This window comes from Halichoeres trimaculatus, unplaced genomic scaffold, assembly GCF_033239565.1.
Source record: "Halichoeres trimaculatus isolate MK-OKI-2021-1 unplaced genomic scaffold, fHalTri1.1 fHalTri1_scaffold_14, whole genome shotgun sequence".
In the NCBI taxonomy this organism is placed as follows: Eukaryota; Metazoa; Chordata; class Actinopteri; order Labriformes; family Labridae; genus Halichoeres; species Halichoeres trimaculatus.
Genome location: NW_027437192.1, coordinates 2,553,131 through 2,571,199, shown reverse-complemented (window position 1 = coordinate 2,571,199; position 18,069 = coordinate 2,553,131). Strand labels below are relative to the sequence as shown.

Genomic DNA, 18,069 nt, shown 5'->3' with positions numbered 1-18,069 from the left:
TTTTGTATGTGTTTTCAGGCCTTTAAAGAACAAATAACCAACAATAATGTCAGGCTATCAAGAAAACAACTATGTGTAATGACAAAAATGGGGAAAATAAAATGTATTTAATTGTGACCTTTAGGGCCTCCCTAGAAATTTTTTTTAACACAGTTTGAACAATCTAAGCTTATTTGTTTTTGGATATTTTTACTTTAAAAACACAAACGAAGAAAGGAAAATATGCTTTTACCTTATGCTTATATTTATGAAAATATGCTTATACCTTTTAGGGCTTCTGTACTTTGGGGTGTTATGGGGAATGTTGATTTTTTTTTTTTTTTAATAAAATGAGTGCAGATTTCATTCCTGTTCGATGTATGTGTAAATATTATTTTATTGAGATTACTTTTTTTTTTAATTAATTTTTGTCCATGAGTGACACTTGAAGCCACCTCTGCTGAGCTGTCTGTGGTGGACCGGGCTGAGTGTCCCCCTCTCCCCGTCCTGCAGCTCCGTCATCCCGTCGCGCCGGAAAAGGCAGAGCAGCGGAAAAAGGAGGCGTTGCCCTCCAACAACATCAGCTGCAAATTTATGCAAAACACTAAAAAAAGCACCCAAGCTGCTGCTGCTCCTCCACAGAGGCGGAAAACAGCTCCTACAGCGGGCTCCGGGGCCGCAGAGCCGCTCACAGCCGTTCATCAGCGGGCAGCCGGTGCAGGAGCAGGCGGAGGAACGCGGACCGGCGACGGTAAGCACGAACCGAGAGACCCGCTAACGAGCCAGACAGCAGGCACCGTTAGCGGGGTGCTAAGAGGAGGAGCCCCCGGTCTGTGCACAAACATGGAGGTCTGAAACATGGAGGATAGCTGCTAACGTTAGCTGCGAGGGTAGCTGCAGATAGAGAGGAGCGTTTTACAGACCGACTGCTGTGGGACAGGAGTGTGTGTGTGAGTGTGTGAGTGTGTGTGCGTACAGAGTGTGTGTGTGGGAGGCGGAGGAGGAGGAGGGGAGGGGTGATGCACAGATAATGCAGGGATTTAAATCACATTACAGCAGATTTTCACAGGTCAGGGTGAAGCTAAGGAGATGTTTAAAGCAGCAGTTAAAATCAAAAAGTGATCTTCTGAATATTAAAACTCATTTAACAATGTTTTTAAAATGCTGTGAGGGATTTTCATGGTGATTAAAAGTGATGCTGGAGATAATCTGCAGGGGGAAAGATGGAGAGGAGAGTGGCAAAAACTTCTCATGAGCTCAGGTGTTAGTCTGGGTCAGGTTGGAGTTTATCCATCAGTGAAATTAGTCCTAACTGTCAGACCAGGACTCAGGAAATCCACCAAACACAGGTGAGAGGAGCCTTCTTCTCACCTCAGCATCAAGAATGGAAACAGCTTTTTTTTCTTCCCCTTTCATTATTTAATCTTTCATTCTTTCTTCCTATTACCCTTCCTTCCTTCTTTCCCCCATTCCTTCCTTTAATTCTTCCTCCCTCCTTCCTTTGGAATCTAGCATTTCTATCATTCCCCACTTAATCATCTCCTTCCCTTTCTTTGTTTCCTTCCTTCTTCTCCTGTTCTTTACTCCCTTCCAGACTTTTCTCTTTTCTACTTTCTTTCCTCCTCCCTTCTTCCTTTCCTCATCCACTCATACTTTCTTTCTTACTGCCTCTTAATCCTCTCTTTCCTTCCTTTCCTCCCTTTCCCTTTCTTCCTTCTGTCCCCTTTCTTCCTTCCTAACCTCCTTCCTTTTCCTCTTTGTCCCTTTCCCCTTTCCTTCCTTTCCTCCCTTTCCCTTTTCCCTCATTTCCTTCCCTCTTCACCTTTCCTTCCTTGATTGCTTCCTTCCCGTTTTACTGCCTCTTCATCCTTCCTCCCTCACTTCATTTCTTCCTTTTTTCCTGCTGCCTCTTTTCTTCCTTCCTAACCTCCTTACTCTTCTCTTCCTCTTCCTCTCTTTCCCTTTCCCTCATTTCCTTCCTTTCCCTTTTCCTTCCTGCCCCCTTCATCTTTCCTTGCTTGATTGTTTCTATCTTGTTTTACTGCCTTTTCATCCTTCCTTCCTTCCTCACTCCATTTCTTCCTGCTGCCTCTTTTTTTCCTTCCTAACCTCCTTACTCTTTTCTTCGTGTCTTTCTCTTCCTTCGTTTCCCTTTTACTCATTTTCTCCCTTTACCCTTTCCCTCATTTCCTTCCCTCTTCATCGTTCCTAGCTTGATTTCTTCCTTCTTTCTTTTACTGCCTCCCCATTCTTTCTCCCCTCCTTTCTTCACTCCTTCCTTATTGCCACCTCTCTCTTTTCCTGCCTTCTCTCTTCTTCCTTCCTAATCTCCCTACTCTTCCTTCCTTCCTTCCTTTTATTGTCCCATCACTCTTCCCCTCTTTTCCATTTTTTCCTTACCTCCTTCTGCCCCCCCCCTTCCGTACAATCTTCCTCTGTTCTTTTCTTTCTTGCTTCCTTTCCTTCTCCCTTATTTCTTTTTTACATTATTTACTTCCTTTACCCTTTCCCTCATTTCCTTCCTTCGTCATCTTTCCTTGCTTGATTGCTTCCTTTCCATTTTACTGCCTCTTCATCCCTCCTTCCCGTCTTCCTTCACTCCTCCCTCATTTCCACCCTTCTTCATCACCCTGCTTCCTCTCTTCTTCCTTCCTAACCTCCTCACCCTTTTCTTCCTTAGTTCCTTCTATCGTCCCATCTCTCTTCCTCTCCTTTCAATGCTTCCTCACCTCCTTCCCTGCCATCTTGCTCTGTTTGTTTCTTTCTTGCTGCCTTTCCTTCTCCCTTCTTTGCTTCCTGTTCTGCCCTCATTTCCTCTGCGGTGTCTCTTTTCTTCCTTACCCCTTTCCTTGTTCCTTCTTTTGTTTTCTTGCTTCCTTACTTTCTTCCAGACTTCTTTCTTCTCTTCCTTTCTCTCCCATCCTTACCTCCATCCTTTCTTTTCTCATTTGTTCGGTTACTACTTCCCTTGTTCCTTCTTTGTTTTTTCCCTTCCTTCCTTTTCTCCTTCCCTCCAGACTTCTTTCTTTCCTCCTTCCTAGTTTTGAAGGTGGTTATCTTATCTCTTACTTCTTTCCACTACTGTCCAGCCTCCTGCCGTTTAATCGCCGTTATCTTCTGTGGTCGATTTACTTCTCTTCATGTTCCCCTCGTAAATGTCACTGGCTCTGTTTTGATTTATAAAGTGTGTGTGTGTGTGTGTGTGTGTGTGTGTGTGTGATGAGGGTAAACTCTTGTTTCCCAAACACTGACCTGCTCTGGCGTTTGGAAACAGGAAGTCACCTCCTCAGGACCACTCGCCGTCTCTCCTCTGTGAGGCAGAGTGTGTGTGACAGCAGCGGTAACCACTGCTTCCCCAACACCCAAAGTGTCGTGTGTGTGTGTGTGTGTGTGTATGTGTGTGTGTGTATGTGTGTGTGTGACTGATGGACGCCTCCTTGTGTCTCCTCAGACGCCATGGAGACGGACGGAGAGCAGAATCAGCAGGGGGCCTCGACCAATGGGAGCGCCGCGTCGGGGACGAGTTCCCGCCCCTCTCCTATGAATTCAATGTCTCTGTATGAGAGACAGGCTGTGCAGGTAGGAGTGTGTGTGTGTGTGTGTGAAACTGTGTGATATGACATTTGTGTGATAATCTGTGATAATCTGCCAGTCCTTTTTTTTCTGACAATGTGAGCAGGTTTTCAGAAAAAAAAAAAAAAACAGAAAAACTCTCTGATTAATGTCACTCTTCCCTGGTTTGTTTGTGATTAATCTCAGGGAGGTTAATTTGGTTTAGGGTAATAAACCTTCATTAAAGCGTTGTTTGTCTCTGAGGCACGACGCTGCCTGCAATAAAGCTGTAATTACCGTAAAGTCTGGAATAGATGTTCCCTGTAAACTTGTTATCAGGGGAGCAGATTTTCCTGCTCGGACTGTGAACAGAGTCAGTTTTTGTGCCGTCGGAGGAGTCTGCACCTGTGATAGATGTGCAGAGATGGATGCAGGGATGGATGCAGAAAGACGGAGGTGAAGGTGGAGATGGAGTCTTTCTGCTTTGATGGAGTCCCTGTGTAATTTTCTCAGGCTGCTGTCAGCGCGCTCAGCCATCTGTCTTTGTCGCCGTGCACACTCTAATCCAGCCCGCCACGCTCGCTTTCATCCCTCGACTTATTACAGCAGCAGCCTCGGCTCGTACATCAAGCAGCTGGCAGCCCACACCCTGCCTGCTCTGCCCTCCTTTCTCCCACTCCGCTTCCTCCTCCTCCTCCTCTCATTTTTCATGGTACTCCACTTCCTGTTTCCATACGACTTCCTCTCCTTCTTTCTTCTCTTCTTTCTTTTTCTTTTTCTATGAAGCCGTACTTTTACCCGGTTCATACTCGCTTTTCTTCCACTCCCCCGTATCTCTCTTGGATGGTTAACTTTTTTCTTCCTTCTTTTTTCCTTCTTTCATTTTTTCTTTCCTTCCTTATTTCATTTATCTGTCTTTTTTTCTTTCTTTGCTCCTAATTACTTCCATCTTTGGCTCCTTGTTTCTCCCTTTCTCCTTCACATCCCTCCATGTATTTTTTCTTCCTTATGTCTTCTTTCCTTTTATTTCTTTTTCTAATTTTCTTTGTTTTTAACATTCCTTTTTCTTCTTTCCTTCCTAAATCAATCTTTCTTTTCTCCTTTCTCCCTTCTATCCTTCTTCGTTCTTCCTAACTTCCTTGTTCCATTCTCTTTGTTCCTTTCTTTTCCCATTTTTCTTTTTCCTTCCCTCTTTCTCTGTTTTTACCTCCCTTTCCCCATTTTCCCTCCTTCCTTCTTTCATCCTTCTTTTTTCTCTCCTTGTTCCTTCATTCCTTCCTTCCTTCCTTGCTCCTGTCCTTCCTTCCTCCGTTGTTTTCTCTTTATTCCTTCCTTTCTTCCCCCTTTTCCCCTCTTTCTTCCTTCCTGTCCCCGTTTCTCTTCCTTCCTCCATCAATTCTTTCTTTCTTTCTTTCTTTCTTTCTTTCTTTCTTTCTTTCTTTCTTTCTCTCTTTCTTCTGTCTTCATTCCTTCCTTCAATTTGTCCTTCTTTCTATTCTTCAAACATTTCCTTCTTCCTTCCTCATGTTTTACTTATTTTCTTTCTTTCTTTCCTTTTCTTTCTTTATTTTTTCTTTCTCTTTCTTTCAATTTCTTTTTTTTTTTCTCTCTTTCTTTCTTTCTTTCTTTCTTTCTTTCTTTCTTTCTTTCTTTCTTTCTTTCTTTCTTTCTTTCTTTCTTTCTCCTGGTTTTCCTCATTACCTACCTTCCTACCTTAATTCTACCTACCTTCCTTCCATTCTTCCTTCTTTACATTCTTTATACATTTCCTTCCTTCATCCTCATGTTTTCCTCATCTTCTTTTTCTTTCTTTCTTTCTTTCTTTCTTTCTTTCTTTCTTTCTTTCTTTCTTTCTTTCTTTCTTTCTTTCTTTCTTCCTTTCTCCCTGTTTTCCTCGCTACCTTCCTTCCATTCTTCCTTCTTTACATTCTTCATACATTTCCTTCCTTCTTCCTCATGATTTCCTCATTCTCTTTCTTTCTTTCTTCCTTTTTTTTCTTTTTTATTCTACCTCCTTTCCTTCTTTTCATTCCTTCCAATTTTCTTTCCCTTTCTTTCTTTGAATCATCTGTTTCTTCCATCCTTCTTATTTCCCCCCTTCCTTTCCTCTCCTTGCTTCTTTGATTTTCTCTCCCTCCTAGTACTCTTCTCCTCTCATCTGTTTTCTCATAGTTTTGTGGGGCCATGCTCTCCGTCTCCTTCCTCTTCCTCTTTCTTGTAATCTCTCTTTTATTCCACTTCTTTTGTGTCTCAAACTTTTCTCTGATATATTTCTTTCCTCCTCTCGTTCCCTCTCCTTGTCTCCTTTCCTCCTCCCTCAGGCCCTGCAGGCGTTGCAGCGACAGCCGAATGCAGCTCAGTACTTCCAGCAGCTGATGCTCCAGCAGCAGATCAACAACGCCCAGCTGCAGAACCTGGCAGCCGTGCAACAGGTCAAGGTGTGTACGCGTTCCCAACATTAAAAAAAGTCACACAGAGTCATCTTTTATTATAAAGATTAAAAAATAGGTCAATTTTAAGAAAACAATGGAAACAGAAAAAGTTTGAAGACGTGTCCCCCTGTCTCTTTCTGCTCAGGCGACTCTGGCAGCCAGTCGTCAGTCCAGTCCTTCCAGCAGCAGCTCCTCTCAGACCACCAGCACCACAGCTGTAAGTGCTCATTTCCTCCGCCGCGCTGCGTCACGTACGAGCCCACGCTGCAGCGTCCACTCCCACAGGAACTTTATCCTTTGACTGAACTCTGAATCAAAGACAGTAACTCAAAACAACTTCATCCTGACGCCATCATTTATTTTATTTCCAGGCCAGTGTGACCTCTGGACCCGGATCCACGACCAGCAGCCGTCCTTTAGGCGCCTCAGCAACGTCCACCATCAGCCAATCAGTGCTGCTGAGTGGGACGGCGGGGGGGCAGGGACAGATGTACCTGAGGGTGAGTTATTTCTCTGACATCACCCTGAGTGAGTTTGGTTCATCTTAAAAAGTGATGCGAGAGTGAGTTTTTGAGTTTCACTTTCATTAAGTGAGGATAGAAAGTTCCTTCCTTCCTTTCTTCCCCACCTCCTTCCATCCCTCTTCAAAGGTTATCTCTTCTCTTCATCCTTCCTCCCTCCCTCTTTCTTCCTTCCTTCTCTTCTCCTTCTTCCCTTCCTCCTTTTCAACCTTCCATGCTAATCTTTGGTCTTCGTCCATCCTTTGTGTCCTTCAGTCCTTCTGACCTTCCTCCCTTTCATCCTTTCACCCTCACTTCCATCCTTTCATTGTTATATTTTGTCTTCCTTCCTTGCATCCTTCCGTTCTTGCCTCCTTAATTTTTTCCTTTCTTCCATGCGTCCTTTCTTCCTCTTGTCTATCCATCTAGGCTTATTTCTTCTCTTTCTTCCATTCCCTCCTTTCTCTTTGCTTTTTATTCTTCCTCCCTTCAAATTTTCAATCCTTCCATTCTTTTCTCTCCGTCCCCTTCCTTCCTTGTATCCTTCACTCCTTCCCACCTAATTCTATTTTTTTCTCCCTCCTTCCTCTTTCCTTCTTTAAGCCTTTCATCCTTCTTTCCTTGTCTACTCTCTTCTTTCTCTCCCTTTGTTTACAACCTTCCGACCATTATTCCTTTCTTCTCTCCTTTCTTGTGCTCTCCCTTGCAGTCTTTCTTTCTTCCTTCCTTCCTTCCTTGCATCCTTAAATTCTTGCCTCCTTTATTCTTTCCTCTCTTTCATCCATCCTTTCTTCCTCTTGTCCATCCATCTTTGCTCATCTCTTCTCTTCCTCATTCCTCACTTGCTTTCTACATTTCATTTCCCTTCATTTTTTCCATCTTTCCTTTCTCTTTTCCGAACTTCCTTCCTTGCATCCTTCACTCCTTTCACCCTTACATCCTTGTATATTCTCCTCTTTCTCTCCTCTTCCTCTCTTGTGTTCTCCCTTGCATCCTTTTTTCTTCCTTCCTTCTCTCCTTCTTTGCATCCTTCAGGCGTTCCTTCCATTTATCTATTCTTCCTCACTTCCATCCTTTCATGCTTACATTTTACTTCCTTCCTTCCTACCTTACAACCTTCCATTATTTCCATTCTTGCATCCTTAATTATCTTCCTCTCTTTTATCTGTCCTGACTTCCTCTTTTCCATCCATCCTTGCCTATATTTTTTTCTTTCTTCCTTCAGTTCATTCCTCCCTTCCTTGAATCCTTCCATTTCTGCCTCCTTACTTCTTTCCTTCCTCTCTCCTTTCATCCTTCCTACTTGTCTATTGTCCTTTTTCTCTCCCTTCCTCTTTTTTACAACCTTCTGACCATTATCCTTTTCCTTCCTCCTTTCTTGTGCTCTCTCTTGCATCCTTCCTTGCATCCTTCCTTTCTTACCTCCTTTATTCTTTTCTCTCCTCCATCCATCCTCCCTTCCCCTTGTCCATCCATCTATGCTCATCTCATCTCTTCACCTCATTCCCTCCTTTCTTTCTACTTTTCATTCTTTCATTTTCCCATCTTTCCTTTCTTTTTTATCCCCTTCCTTCCTTGCATCCTTTCATCTTTTCACCCTTCCATCCTTGTATATTCTCCTCTTTCTCTCCCTTCCTCTTTTTCAAACTTCCAGCCATTATCTTCTCTCTTCTCCTTTCTTGTCCTCTCCTTTGCATCCTCTTTTCTTCCCACCTTCCCTCCTTCTTTGCATCCTTCAGTTCTTCTTTCCTTCTCTTGTTGTCTTCCCTCTGTGTGTTTATTGTCTACCTTGTTGTCCTCCAGGTGAACCGCTCCCTGAGGGCGCCCATCTCCTCTCAGCTCATCTTCATGCCCGGCAGCACGGCAACCGCCGCCGTGGCGACGGTTACTCAGCAGCCTCAGGCTCAGCAACAGGAAGCTGCACCAGCTTCTTCTTCTTCTTCGGCCAGCCAGACGGATAACGACCAGGTGTGTGGCGTGAACATGTTCACAGCTCTTTGCACCAGTTATAAGTTTAGTATTTGATCAGTTTTATCACCTTTTTTCACTCCAGGTGCAGAATCTGGCGATGAGAGGAGTGTCCAGCCCTAAAGGAGTCGGTGTGAAGACGGAAGCCCCCGAGCGAAGTGAGTCAGGTGAGGAGGAAATGAAATATTTGGTTAAAGCTGTGAAGAGTCTGAAGATACTACAGGAACATTTTGTTTAAAATCTTGTGAAGTGAGGCTAAAAATTTTTTATTTTTCACTTTTTTTCCTGTTTTTTTTCTGTTTTTTCGTCTCTGAGCAGCGTACTCCCTCGTCCATCCTTCCCCTCAGTCCAACTCCCAGTCCCCTACCAAACCTCAGCCCCAGCCGCCCCACATCAAAATCCCCACATACCCCCAGCCCACCAACCTGAAAGCCCACTCCTCCTCCTCCTCTGGTGCCTCCTCCTCCTCCACCTCCTCCATCCCTCTCTCCCAGCTCCTCCTCCACGGGACCCGGACCCTCGCCACAGGAACCACGGCTCCCACAGCAGCACACACCCTCGTCCTCACCTCCACCGCCGCCACCCAGCCGCACGGGTACCCTGTGGGCACCGCCACCATCAAACCGGCGGTGAACGCACAGACTCTGGTGGTGCAGCCTCTGCAGAAGACCTCGCTCAACAACGAGAAGTCCGGCCACGGGAACGGACCCATCCCCATCCAACCAAAAACTCTGCAGGGGCTGCGTTTGCCCCTCCAGCTGCCCTCCAGAAACCCTCCCCCCATCCTCCCTGCTCCGCCTCCCACCAGCAGCTCCGCCCAGTCCCTGCAGCCGCCGCACATCCCAGTCCAGATTGTGGGAGCGAGGCAGAGCACGCTGGGAAACACGCAGGCGCTGGCGCTGGCTCGAGGAAGCTGCAGCCAGGACGGGGCCGCCGTCCTCAGCAGCTCCTCCAGCCTCCTCACCATGGTGGCCTCCATCGCCTCCAGGGAGGCCGGGGTGGTGGGCCGAGGGGTGGGGCTGAAGACGCTTCACTCCCCTCAGGAGGCGCCTCCGCTGGCTCAGGTGCCTCAGGTGCACCCACAGGCCAATCAGAACTCTGGAAAGAGTCAGAACGGGGCGCTGGCATCAAGCCCCGCCTCCTCACAGCCCCCCGTTGTGTCTTCCCCTCCATCTTCCATGTCTCGCTCTGCTCTGTCACTCCCCCTGGTGGCAGAGGAGCAGAAAGAAGCTTCAGCTGCTGCAACAACCAACGGGGACTCATCAGGAAGTCAGACGCCACAGGTCAGCAGCTAACACGCCATTTTTCACTCAGTCATTTCTGATAGCGTATCGTATTTATTATCTTTTTTCACTTCCTCCGTTTCAGAAGCAGCTGAGCGGCCCCCTGAAGAGAAAAACAGACTCCAGTTCAGCCAATGATGAAGATGGCCCCTCCCCTCCTCGGCTACAGCCAATCAGAGAACACCCCTCAGCGTTAGCAGCCAATCCCATCGTAGCAGGTAACAGCAAAGGATCATAGAAAGACACACAGTTACAGAGCAAAACATTTCTCCACCATCTTCACCTCGTATTGCTCTACTTTTTTCTCCCCAGCCTCTGAAGCTCCGCCCCCCGCCCCCTCGCCGGTGTTGACAGTGTCCCGTGGCGTCTGTGGTCAAGGGGAGAGAGCTCCTCCCCCTCAAGCTGTGGTCAAACCGAACGTTCTCACTCACCTCATAGAAGGTTTTGTCATCCAGGAAGGGGCGGAGCCTTTCCCTGTGAGTGCATCATGGGACTTGTAGTTCTTTAAAACCCAGGTGTGTTTGACTCTGATTTGCTTGATCTGACTTCTTGTCCTTTGATTGACAGGTGTGTGGTTCAGTCAAAGACTCAGCTGGTGAAGATTTGACCAATGACAGTCTGGATACGAACCAATCAGAGACTCTTACAACAGCCACAGGTAACCGCTCGAAATCCTTTCTAGTTTTCTCTTATTTACAAACTGTTTGCATAGTGTGGCTAGTGTTAGCAGAGCTAGCTCCACCTGTTTTCATTCCTCCTCGCAAAGTAGCATCCAGATGCTAGTTTCACTCGACACAGCCTGTAAACAGCTCCACAACACTCCAAAAGTGTGACAAAAAGCCACCAGTCATCTGTGCCTGTTTGCATACAGGTAGTAGAGCTTTGTGCAGAGAGCATTCTGGGAGTTGCTAATAACCAGAGCTACACCTGCAGCTAATGGCAGGAGGCTGTTCTACATGTGTGCTACAAGTTAGTGAAATAGGTTAGCAGTCTGAGAAAACACTGCTTCAAGTGATTTGACAATCGTGTCTTGGAGTAGGACGTCCAGCAGAGAGCGCTGTGACTCCAGAGTTTAAGTTATCACTACATCATCTTCTAAAATAAGAGTTTTTTGGTACAAAGTTGCAGCATTTTGGAGTCATTAGCTCATCATATCTGAAAAAAAATTGTGAAGAGTTAATTTAGGAAAGGTGTCATCTTAAACGTTTATCAAATCTGCAGCAATAGTTTTAGATTTTCTTGCTACATTTCTGGTCCCAGAGGCCAGCAGTGTAGTGCAAGACTTTGCCAGAGTTTGGGAGTTTTTCATGTGCAAGGTTTTTGAACAAAAATGTCAAACATTGAGCCTCTTAAGATGGTTCAACCAACATGCTAGCTCAGGGGTCTGCAACCTTTACTTTCATACTTTCATTTTGCCTCAGCTCAAATGGAATAAAGTCATTTCAGAGCCGCAAAATCTACTTTATCTTCACAATAAAGACTGTAAAGTGTATAAATTCTGCACAAAGATAGCATCTAGTGTATAATAATCTACACAAGGAGTTATTTTTTTAATTTAAAAATTGTTCATGCAATATCATGGTTTTTTTTTATTTTTGATACATTTGCCAATATAAAAAATACATTTATAAAAATTAGTAAAAAAGTTAAAAACTTTCAAAAAATTTAAACACTTTGAAAAATTTTGCCAATTAATAACTTTTTTTTTCAAATAAAAACATATATTTATATATCTATATATTTTCAAGAATTTAAAAATGCAACATTAAAAAAAAAATAAAATGTGATAAATTTGCAAAAAATAAAAAAATTTGAATTGTCAAAAAGTAGCAAAATTTATATCTTTTCTTAGATCTCAAAAATGCAAATTTCATATAAATTAAAATGTTAAAATTTGCAAAAAAATAAAAACTAAAAATGCAAAAATAAAAAAAAACCTTGAAATTTCAAAAATTTGCAAAGAACATTTTCTAAAAATTTGCAGAAATGTTAAAACTTAAAAAATTAAACTTTAATTTGATAACAAGTAATGTCCATATTGTAACTAATCATTTTTTGTTGTCTGCTAAAGTCTTGCCACATATCAATCATGTATATTGAGCCAGCACATTAGCACATAAATGAATCCATCCACACAGAATTAAAATCAGTATTTTCTTCCAGATTAGTCTTTTTGTAGATGTAGTTATCTTCCCAGGGCTGTAAAACTTGAGGTTAGCCACAGGTGCATGGAAAGTTGGTGGGCTGTTGATGTTGTAGGAGGTGAAGTAGAGCGGTGGCAGGCTTTATTGACAGATGGGATGAAGATTTAGCTAAATTAAATGTCAATGCATGATTTTATTTAGTGTCATAAGTCATCAATACCCTCTGTTAGCAAAAATAACAATTCTTTGTTTCAGTTATATATTTTTAAAGGGAGCCACTGCAAAGGAGTCATGGGCCCACATGTAGAATATTAATCTTGCACACAGGTTGAGTGTCTCAGCCTTGATACATCTGCATGCAGATATGAGAAAACGTCTCAGTCTTGCTCTTGTTTTATGTTTGATTTGTCACTCCTTAAGACAGAACATGCCAAAACCACCTCTTGGTAAAGTGGTAGGAACATTGTGAACATTTCAAGTCTTAATTTGCACCGGCAGCAAACTGCTCATGCTAATTAGCATCCTCACCTTGCCAGATCTTATATAACCCGGACACGGAGAGCCGGGTTTTACAATATGTACCAAAGTGAACCCTGCGTAACCTTTGTTTGTCACCACAGAGGAACACAGAAGGTTTTTAATCACAAGCTGGACTGGCTCTGGTTTGGAGTGCAAGACAACAACACGGGAACAAAAGCTCCTTTTTTTTTTAGCACAGTTTGTGTTTTTCATCCTCGGTTTCACTGCAGTGATTCTGTTTCACCCTCTGCTCTGTTTGTGTCCCCTCAGTGCTGAAGTGTGAGTACTGTAAAAACTTTGCTCCGGCCAGCCAGTTCAGAGGCACCAAAAGGTTCTGCTCCATGACGTGTGCCAAGAGGTACTTCAACACGCATGAAATATAATATACGCAGCTGGGGCTGTCTTAGAAAACACACACTCTGCTGCAGAGATGAAACCACTGAAGCTTCATCTTAAAGCTTTAACACGAAGACTTTAACCACCTGTTCATTCAGAGGAAGCGTGCGGCAGCAGGGTGTGAATTCTCAGGTGGCTCCGGCTGCACGTTTCACAGCATGTCTGTTTTCTGTCCTCATTTTTAAATATTCCAGCGTCATTTCATCATTCTGCAGAAAAGCATGATCATTTATGTTTTTATTTAAAAATTGAGCCAAGCTGCACAGAAACAGTCTGTTGTATTATCTCATGTGTTTCTGGTATGAACAATGCGCAGTCTGCATTGCTCCTCTGCTCTGCTTTGCATTCATCCCTTTGCCCTCGACATGCGTATGAACGTCATACACCGTGTGGTGCAAAGAGATCAAAACTGTATGTGTTGCTCGTCTTGGCTTCAGTACCGTATATGTCACTCTTTGTCTACGATACAGTATGTATTGGTTCCCCAGGTACAACGTCAGCTTCAGGCAGCACTTCAGCGTGCGGCAGGGTCACGGGCACAACGCCACGGATCAGGATCAAGGTCACCAAGGTCATCTCTCCAACTCAGACGAGGAAGGAGGAGTTACCAGGCGGAGGGTTCCCCGCAGGACCAGCTCGGAGATCGCCAGCGCCAAGATAGCAGGGAGACCCTTACCTGTCAAGGTAGGGAGGAAGAAACAATGCAGAATGAAGGAGTTGTTCAAACTTTTCAGATTCTTATGCAGATCTTAAAGAGGGGGTATGAAGATTTTAAAGAGGGGGTACTTTACTTTCCAGTATTGCAATACTGCAGTTTTTCTTTACCTATGTTGTAGAAAAACCTGAACCTGTCTGTAAACTAATCAAAACAAAATCTTAAGGAGACTTTCTGAGATGATGATGCCATTGCATAAGGATCTTGTAATGTGCGGGCTTCAAACACCAAGGTCTGCCTCTGACGGACCCCCATTGGGTTGGAAATTTAAAGAAGGTGGTCCGTGGAGTGGGGAACTTTAAAGAGACAGATGCTAAAATAAAGAGTCTGAGAGAAAATAGAGAGATCAAGTCTCTGTCTCATTGTTCAATTTTGCAGATCTTAAAGAGGGATATGAAAATTTTAAAGAGGGGCCAGAGATTTTATTCACCTATGTTGTAGAAAAACATGAATCTGTCTGTTAGCTGATCAAAAGAAAGTCTTAATGAGACTTACTGAAACAATATTGCCATTGCATAAAGATCTTTTAATGTGCGGGCCTCAAACACCAAGGTCATCCCCTAACATTCCCCCAAAGGGCTGGAAAATTAAAGAAGAGGGTTTGTGGAGCAGGCAACCTTAAAGAGACAGAATCAAAAATGTAGTGTCTCAATGAAAATAGAGAGATCAAGATTCTGTCTCATTGTTTAATTTTGCAGATCTTAAAGAGGGGGTATGCAAATTTTAAAGAGGGGGTCTTTTACTTTCCAATATTACAATACTGTAGATTTTCTTTACCTGTGTTGTAGAAGAACCTGAATCTGTCCGTAAAATGATCATAACAAAATCTTAATGAGACTAACCGAAACAATGATGCAATCACATAAAGATCTCCTGACATGTAGGCCTCAAACACCAAGGTCCACCCCTAACAGACCTCCAGAAGGCTGGCAAATTGGAGAAGGAGCTTTGTGGGGTGGGGAGCCTTAAAGAGACATAATCTAAAATGAAGAGTCTCAGAGAAAATAGAGAGATTAAGATTCTGTTTCGTTTTATTTTGCAGATCTTAAAGAGAGGGTATAAAAATTTTAAAGAGGGGATAATTTACTTTCCAATTTTGTAAAACTGCAGATTTTCTTTACCTATAATCTAGAAAAACTTGAATCTGTCTGTAAACTGATCAAAAGAAAAGTCTTGACTCGACTTACTGAGAAGATGGTGCCATCCTATAAGGATCTCTAAATGTGCGGGCCTCAAACACCAAAGTCTGCCCCTGACATACCCCCAGAGGGCTGGAAAACTAGAGGTTTGTTGGGTGGGGAGCCTTTAAGAGACAGAATCAAAAATGAAGAGGTGCAATGAAAATGGAGAGATTAAGATTGTGTCTCTTTTTAATCTTGCAGATCTTGAAGAGGGGGTGTGCAAATTTTAAAGAGGGGGTACTTTGCGTTCCAAAATTGCAATACTGCAGATTTTATTTACCTGTGTAGTAGAAAAATCTGAATCTGTTTGTTAAACAATTAAAACAAACAAAAAAAAATACACCAAGGTCCCCCCCTGGCCTTGGTGGGGGTCTTTGGAGCAAGGAGCCTTAAAGAGACAGAAGCTAAAATCAAGAGTCTCAGACAAAAAAAAGCACAATACCCCCTCTTTAATCATTTAATATTCTAACACTTTTGTTCAGCTTTAGCTTTTAAATGTGCTTTCTAGGTAAATTTGTGTTGGGATTAGCCAAACCTAGTCATTTTAAATTCAGTACTGACTCAGAAAAACAGCTCTAGACTGTTTTTGTTCATTGAAATACACAGATATGTCTTATAAAAGTGTGTCTTTGTAGTTTTGGGCAGGCAGTGTGAGAAAAAAATGATTCATCTTATAAAAAATTTGAACATATCAACGATTAAAATGAGCAAACAATAAGGTGGGAATATTTGGAGGTGTAAAGCTTCTATTTTCTGTATGTTTAGCTTGTCTGCCCCCTGGTGGCTGTAGGTTAGAACTGCCTCTAACAGCAGACTGTCTCTATCCTTCAGTGCCGCTCAGAGTCGAGTCATTCAGACGAGGAGTCCAGTGGAGAGGAGGACGAAGATGACCCCATGTCCCTCTCGCCTGCCTCCTCGGCCTCCTGCCACCAGCAGCCGCCTCCTCCGCCAATCCCAACGGAGAGCTCCGCCCTCAGCTGTCAGCCCGCCTGCCCCGCCCAGTGGAGCGTGGAGGAAGTGTCGCAGTTTATTTCTTCGCTGCAAGGTTGGAGGAGCTGTCTGAACCCAGAGGATGTTACACTTGAGTCTTTGTTTCTGTCTCTTCTCACCTCCTCTTCCTCCTCTCCACAGGCTGCGAGGACCTCGCCCCTCAGTTCCTGTCGCAGGAGATCGACGGTCAGGCTCTGCTGCTGCTGAAGGAGGAGCATCTCATGTCCACCATGAACATTAAGCTCGGCCCCGCCCTCAAGATCTGCGCCCACATCAACACGCTGAGAGACTGATGTGGGTGGTTTTTCACAGATCTGTTCCTGCTCGACATCCAGTTCTTTACGCCACTGGATCCAGAGCAGGCGGATGTTAGAGCTGCATTTCATTCTCAGAACAACGCCAAGGCTGCAGCACTTAAATCTGGTGTGGGTTTCTTTGCTCATGAGCACATTTCACTGAGGTACAGTGGCTCATTTGTCATCCCTTTGAGTTCTCACAAAATGACAGATAAAAGTTCTCTAAATTCCTATTTTTGTGCTAAAAACAGCAGAAACTGTCACTGTTAAAACGCCCAGAAATGAAAATTTTGAATGTATTTAAACCAGGGTCAAGGTAGGAGTGACTTCTTGCACAGAATTCTTTAACAAGCTATGTAGAAATAAGCTCTTCCCTCTTTCACTTCTTTTATCTCCACTGTGCTTCTCATGTTTCAGCTCCAAAGCTACATTTTATATTTCTTAAGGTTCGAAAAAAACGTACACAACAATCGCTTCGTTATCCCTTTCTTCCTTTGTTGCCTGTGAGAAGAATCTCAGTTTTCTTCAGCTGGACACTTTTTCTTTAGAAGTAACTTCGACTCCAACTTTGCACCAGATGAAAACACAATCAGGACTGAATTTAAACAGAAATGCTTCAAAAGAAAACACAAAAACTGGATTTAAATCTACCCTAAAGTTATAACTCTGTTGTTTTGATTCCGGCAGATACACAGATGTTCTATCCGATATATTTTGAAACAAAGGCCCCTGATGACAAAGAAAAACTTACTTTTTAATTCCTAATGTTGCCTTTTTTGCTATTAACAGGGTAAAGAAAATCATAATACAAGGTCAAAGACCAAAGTTTGAACAAACCCCAAATCTTTCATGGTGCAAAAAGAGAAGTTGGCAGAAACATGAATCCTGCAGATAAATTTTCTTACAAACATTAGAAAAACTTTTTCAGAACCCAACACCGTTTCCACTTTCATACACTTCAGCTCAGTCCCTTTAAGAAGTTTTTTAATAGAAACTTTTTGTTGATTTTTCAAAAAAGAACTTAAAATCCTGAAAATTTGTTCATGTTTTTAAGGCGATTTAAAAATCGTCTGTTTAACAGATGGTACGACCATCCGCTCATCTTTCCTGAGGTCAATTTTGAGCTCACAGGCTTGAGTTTGTGACGTTGTTGAATCAACAAAAAGAAAATGCTGTAACAGATGAGGGATGAGCTGTGAGAATAAGCTTTGAACTGAAGTTACATTAAGTTTGATCAAACCCAGAAAGTGTGATTAAAAAAGGCGGGCAGCCACATGTGGACCTACGTTTCGGATGGATGCTGAAAAAATCTGAGTGAGTGAGTCGCGTGAATGAGAAGTCCTTGAACTATACTGTAATAAGTGTAAAATTTGCCTTTATATTTAAATGCACATTGTTTGCTGGACTGCCTTGTTTGAGCTTTTTACCGTAGGAGTTTTCTCATGTCCTCTCTCTGTGAACCTTGTGGCCTTTCTCACTAGTCTTACTCTAGGTTTAGATGATGATTGTCTGTTTTTTAACTGCTTTTCATATCATTCCTCGTTTTTATTAGTGCTTACTTTTCTACGATTGTTCTTTCAAGCAATGACATCTGTTGCCTTTCCCCCAAAAAAGTGACTGAATAGTAGCGACCTTGATAAAGGAAACTTCCCGTCTTCCTCATAGCTTTGTCACATAGCGTACCAACAGTATTTTCAGTATTTTTTAGCTAGCTCTCTTTGGCTTTATTGTTAGTGACTGTGGCTATTACAGTATTTTATTTCAAAAAGGGGTAATCTGTTAGCTGTGTGTTCATGTGTCCGTCTCTCCAGGATTTTGTAGTGTTTAAATCAGCAGGTCCCTCAGCACATTGTGAAATAACCAAAAAAATGTTTTGTACTGCCTGACACGGCTGTCATTTGTTGTAAATTTGACCATTTTTACTTTTGATTCAATTAGTGTTTCCCCAAAGGTAGCTTTTTTTCCTTCACAAAATCTCTAAACAAAGAAAATCTGATGCTTGCAATAATCAAAAACCTGCAAAATCTTGGAGGGACTGAGTTAGACGGGGGAGGCTAACAATACTATCATGCAAATAAATAACTAAGGAACTGTTTTAAAACTGCGGCCCCTGT

At 43.1% G+C, this 18,069-nt stretch overlaps 1 protein-coding gene across 3 annotated transcripts; it reads left to right on the top strand.

Moving 5' to 3' along the window:
* Positions 1–492: 492 nt before the first annotated feature.
* On the top strand, positions 493–16,210 carry LOC141803043 (polyhomeotic-like protein 1). 3 transcript variants are annotated; one of them, XM_074686911.1, is made up of 15 exons: positions 493–730; positions 3,431–3,558; positions 5,853–5,969; positions 6,109–6,180; positions 6,335–6,463; positions 8,267–8,431; positions 8,517–8,589; positions 8,750–9,714; positions 9,800–9,932; positions 10,027–10,190; positions 10,282–10,372; positions 12,648–12,735; positions 13,244–13,457; positions 15,501–15,714; positions 15,801–16,210. In XM_074686911.1, exons 1-15 carry the CDS (start codon positions 574–576, stop codon positions 15,950–15,952), a joined length of 2,862 nt encoding a protein of 953 aa, XP_074543012.1. In that variant the 5' UTR covers positions 493–573; the 3' UTR covers positions 15,953–16,210. The 3 variants fall into 3 exon arrangements, with proteins under 3 accessions (XP_074543012.1, XP_074543013.1, XP_074543011.1); XM_074686912.1 differs by having other exon boundaries at positions 494–730; positions 8,517–8,598; positions 13,262–13,457; XM_074686910.1 differs by having other exon boundaries at positions 494–730; positions 8,517–8,598.
* The last annotated feature ends 1,859 nt before the right edge of the window (positions 16,211–18,069 follow it).